The sequence below is a fragment of the Guyanagaster necrorhizus genome, assembly GCF_019112545.1.
Source record: "Guyanagaster necrorhizus MCA 3950 unplaced genomic scaffold BT62scaffold_4, whole genome shotgun sequence".
Taxonomy (NCBI): Eukaryota; Fungi; Basidiomycota; class Agaricomycetes; order Agaricales; family Physalacriaceae; genus Guyanagaster; species Guyanagaster necrorhizus.
The window spans coordinates 41,539-46,687 of NW_025064883.1; the positions used below are offsets into that span (position 1 = coordinate 41,539).

At 50.7% G+C, this 5,149-nt stretch overlaps 1 protein-coding gene across 1 annotated transcript; it reads right to left on the minus strand.

The window, feature by feature from the left end:
* Positions 1 to 221: 221 nt before the first annotated feature.
* BT62DRAFT_1000956 (uncharacterized protein) lies at positions 222 to 3,342 on the minus strand (the record flags this gene model as incomplete). Its single annotated transcript, XM_043176689.1, has 4 exons — positions 222 to 1,178; positions 1,243 to 1,605; positions 1,659 to 2,441; positions 2,506 to 3,342. The coding sequence occupies 4 exons, from the start codon at positions 3,340 to 3,342 to the stop codon at positions 222 to 224; spliced, it is 2,940 nt and encodes a 979-aa protein (XP_043043604.1).
* Between the last annotated feature and the right edge of the window lie 1,807 nt (positions 3,343 to 5,149).

Consider the following 5,149-nt stretch of genomic DNA (forward strand, 5'->3'; position numbering starts at 1 on the left):
TCGGCCCAGTGTTCTGCGTTCCGTCGGTTCGAACAATGTTTGTCTTGTTCGAAGAGTGGTTCTACTGTTCCCCGGTTCCTTGGGGATGTCGTTACTGGTTGTTCAGTTAAGCTGTCATAAGTTTATTAGGATTCTCATGATCCAAATATCTATTATAAAAAGAAAATGTTAATTTGTCAATTTAGTCTGTGGCCGAGTTTCTGTGTTCATTCAATGCCCGACTATTTGGGCTCCTGGATCCCGTGGCCGTATGCCATGGCGATCGCCTCGGCCCTTTGTCGTTTTCGTTCTTCGTATATCTTGATGGTTCGGCCCTTCCATTCGTCGTAACCATCCGGGATACACTGTTCTTTGATTGCCATGAGGTAGATGGGTGGTAGCCCCATCTTGATACATTCGACCATGTATCCTGTGTCGGTGATGTCATCCCGTACCCCAGCCAGTGTACCGAGTCGTTCCAATGTTGTGAAGTAATCGGTAGCCGTTTTTCCTGCTAGTTTGTGTTCCATCATCTGTTGTTGGTAGATGTCAGGAATGGTAACTGTCGGGGTCGGGATTTCCATGTCAGGTGCATGCGCCCATCCTTGGGCGATGCTACTGGTTTCCGTGTATGGTGGCGGCTGTTCGGCAGGTGGTCGTGGTTCCGTCGGCAGCTTCCTTGGTTCTAGATGTTGCCGAATTGCCTGTGATTGATTTTGGTCCTGCCGAGATGCCGTTCCGGGAAAGGTGCAAGTGTTATGCAGGTGCCGAGATGATGCCGTTATTGCCGTGAATGCCGATTCCGGGGGTTGAACGTTTGGCCCCCATGGCTTGATTGCTGTCCTTTTGCCATGCCTCGGCTCGTCCGGCTGTGTCGGCCCTGTTTCGTACTGCAAAAATCGTTGATCATAGGTAAAAATGGCCCCCCCGGCCGCATACTGTAAATCCTCCCTTATATGCTGTCTTTCTTCAGATTCAAAGGGAAGGTCCCTGACCTCCCTGATTGAATCTCCCTCCCTGTCGCCCACCTCGCCGCCTATCTCGTCGTCCTGGTCCCACATTTCCCCCTCGAGGAGGGAAATGTCGGCCAGGTCGTATGTTGTCGGTCTAGTGGTCTGGTGGTCGGGTGCTTGGTCCAGCGTCTTCTGGGCCGGGGCGAGGAGAAGACTCTCGCCCAGGCTCCTGCTTGGTCTGTCCCCCTGCTGTGTCCGTCACCACTGTTCTACTTGATCGTAGGCGACTATCGTTGGGCCTGTCAGTGACAGCGTCGAGCTCTTCCTGTCTGGGGACGTCGTTGCTGAAGATGATGATGTCGACGGTGGACGCCCATGGGTCTGATTCGGTGCCGAAGGGGGTGGGTAATGGCAGTGGGGAGTTGATGGTACTGGTGTTGACCAAAGTGGTCGCACTAACGCTCCCCGCTTCTCTTCTCCTCTGCTCCTGTTCCCGTGCCCGGAGATACCTGCCGAAGAGGTCATTCTCCCTGTAAATTTCCTGGTCGCTGGCAGCCTGATTGGCGAAGTCTGCAGCGAAGTTCCGAACAGGTCGTTGTACTGGCCGGTTGACCTCTGACCAGTGGTCGGCATCCCTTCCTGATGTCGACACCGTGTGGTGGGATCCTCGAGCCTGAGTGCTGGTCCCATGAGCCACCTGTGAGCCGTCCAATGAGTCTCTGGCACTGTGTCTAGTGCCAGGGATGAGGGTTGCTGTCCTTGCTGCTCGGATGCTGTGTTGGACGGGCCGGACGGGGGTGTGAGACCTGGGACGTCGAAACCCTGTTGCTCAAGGGTTTCCTTCATTTCGAATGACTGCCGGCGGGGGTTGTGGGGGGTATATGTGCTGTTGGGCCTGTTCCTCTTCTTCCATCGGGTGTTCCGAAGACGTTCTTCCTGAGACATCCTCGGGGTCGACTCCTTCCGGCTGGTCGGGCTGTCGGGACGTCGAAGGTCGAGTGGAAGGAGGGATGTGATGAAGAGGGAGGTCCGGTGTAACATTTCGTAAGATATGGCGGATGCGTTGGAATTCATGATAATGACGGATAGACCAGGCGATAATTGATTGGTGCCCACGACAGAGCTGTACGAGCACCAATAAGACGACCAGTATTCCGATAATGGCAATGAAGAGTTTAAAAAACTCGCGAGTGAAATTTGGGCTAGAGGAGTCGAGGGAAAGGGCCATTTAGTTTCTTGGCACAATTGGGCTTGAGGAAGAGAATGTGCTGGTCTCGGCCTGATTGTGAGGCCCAATTGCCCCGTGACAGGCAACACATGATAAACGGTCCGGCATCCCGCGCTTCGGGCATGTCTGGCCGAGTCCACCAGTGCGTTGGCCGTCCCCTGATTACTTTCGGGAGAAAAACCCCCTTCCCTTTCCACTTCTCCTTCCTTCCTCAGGCCGATATTGGCCTTGGGGATCCTTGGGGTCTCTCCAGTATGGGACCCCCAAGAGGGGGGGGTCCCCTTCGGTTTCAGCGTTGTGCTGCCACTCTCTCTCCTCATTGGTCTGATCGATGTATTGTCGGACTTCCTTAAGGAAGTCTCCGTTGAGGAAGAAGGTGGTGAGCTTCTTGTGCAAGAACCTTCGAAGGGTTCGATTGCTGATCTGAGGTGATGGCCGCGTTGCCATCCTTGCCTTGATGGTCCAGTCGTGGGACTCATCATCTGCCAGGGAGCTACTGCTCCCTGATTTGTTGGCTGTGGGTCCATTTGGACCGTTCTCTCCTTCGTCGATGGTATCCCACCGGTCACCCTTGTAGGGGTCGTCCTTGGGATCCTCGTTCCATTCGGTCCCTGGGGGCCACTTTCGTCCTCTGGCAGGCCTGCTGCCTCCTGTTGATCGAGGATCGGTACGTCGATCCTGATCATTCCTCGGTTCGTCCCAGCGATCTGGGGCATAGGGGTCGTTTTCGGGATTTTCATCCCATTCTGTTCCTGAGGGCCATTTTCGGCCCTGTGGTGGTCGTTTTGATGGAGAAGGTCCCCATCCTGTTGGTCGGCCAAGTCCAGCCAACTGTCGGTGCTCTTCATCGAGCTCCTTCCCCCACGGCTCGACCTCTTCTTTTTCCACCAATGCGTCGGTGGAGTCAGCGCCGGGGGTTGGGATTGGTGGGGCTCCGTGGAGGGATCCCTCCTCCTTTTCTTGAACAAGACCTGTCTGGCCCAGGCCTTCAGACCCTTGTCTTGGTCTTTCTTTGGTAATTCGGGCCTCGGTAACGAGGCCGTTAATGAGTTCTTGGATGGTGTCATCCCTGGTTCGATAATCCCTGATTATCCTTGTTGTTATTGTTTCTAAGAGAACGGTTAGCAATCCAATAGAGGAAGAGGGTACTTCGGAATTGGTAGAGCTGGTGTTGGAAGACATTTAGTGTCTTTGATTGAAGCGTTCGGTTCTTTTTTTAGCTTTTAGGCTTTTAAAGAAGGGAAGCTAGGGAAGCTCGAACTAATTGTTAGACTCAAACCCCACGTGACTATTAACACGTGATGATAAACCGATTGAACCTCGCCTTCGGGTTAAACAATCAGAGTCCACCGAATGTCAATGTTGTCGATGTGAGTCAAGGCTTCCAAGTAGTGATAGCTCGAGAGTAGTTTGGTGAAAATAAACTTTAGTTCGAGCTTGGGATACTACAGCGAGAACTAAGCTACTTAAATATCGTTCTGTTATCGTTTTATAAATAGATTGTGGTCCTGCTGTGTCCCCTGTCTTTTGTCAGTCTCTCTTTGAGAGTCATTCCTGCTGTGTGCTGTTACTGCTGTTACTGCTGTGGTTACTAAGAACGCTATTGTCCTGCTGTGTGCTGTTACTGCTGTGCCATGGTTGAAAGATAAAGAGGTCATTGTCCTTCCCTTCACAGCGCACAGCCGTCGGATAAGACAATGACCGATCCAGGTTGCCGGGCTAGGCGTTCCCACAGTCATAAGCGCTGGTCTAGGCGCTCTTCCCTTTACAGCACGCAGCTCTCCACGAATGTTATTGTCCTGCTGTGTGCTGTTACTGCTGCTGTTGCTGGTCCTCCCACAAAGGCTGTTGTCTGATCAATTGTCGTTGCTGCTGTTACTGCTGTTGAGTGACAAAAGGAGCATTGTCTTCCCTTCACAGTGCACAGCCGTACGATAAGACAATGACCGACTGGGTTGATGAGCTAAGCATTCCCACAGTCCTAAGCGCTGGTCTAGGCGCTCTGACTAGCAGGAATAGGGGTCGTTTCCGGGAAAAGGAAAAGGAAAATAGAGAAAAATGGAAAAATCGTAACAGTTCCATATTATGAATCCAAGGCATATGGCCTTGAGGTTGTCCTTGCCTTCAGTTGTTTCATCTTATGGTAGTTGTCTCTCAAGAAGTTGACTTCTTTGGTCTGTTTAAGAATTTCAGAATCTGACTGATCATAATGGTTCTTGAGATTTCAAGTGTGTGAGCTGAGATATGAGTTGTTAGCCTAAGAACTCAGATCATGGGTACCTGGAACTGGTGGTTCAAATAGAGAGAGCTGAGTATATAGTGTGGCTGGATGGAATTAGTGGGCTATTTAGCATGAGTTGAACCTTGTGTTCATAGACCAGCAGGTCTTTGAGCCAGTTCTCAGGATGCATTCTGTTGTAGATGTAAATAGCTCAGTCAGTAGCAGCATATTGTAAAATATATTATTTTTCCTCGTTATCTGTAACTGAGGACTTTCTTTTCAAGAAGATCATTAGCCAGCTAATATCCCACTATAGCTTCACTACTTCCTCTTGGTATAATCTTTTGAATTCCTCTTCCTGACTTCTATAGATCTCTTCTTTAAGCACTTCTTCATCAGTGTCTTCATACTATAGCCAGAGGTTAATCTCAGCTGAGATATCCTCCTCATCCTCTTTGTCTCCTCTATCTCCATCATCCACCTCACTCTCCTCAAGGAAGTCAGCAGGCAGGTCATAAATAGATGGCTTGAGAGCTCTGACTGTCACTGGGGAGCTCTCAGTTGATTTAGAGTTTGGTTTCTGCACTGGTGGTTCTAGAAGGAGGCTGCTGGCAAGGTCAGAAAGGCCTGATGCCTCTGTCTGCCTCACATGTTCTTTCTCTCTCCATTCTCTGGCTATATTAGTGGGAGTCCCCATAGAACTGCTCATTGAGAAAAAGAGCAGCAATACATCTATATAAGAACCTTCAAAGAGCTTGATTAGAGATT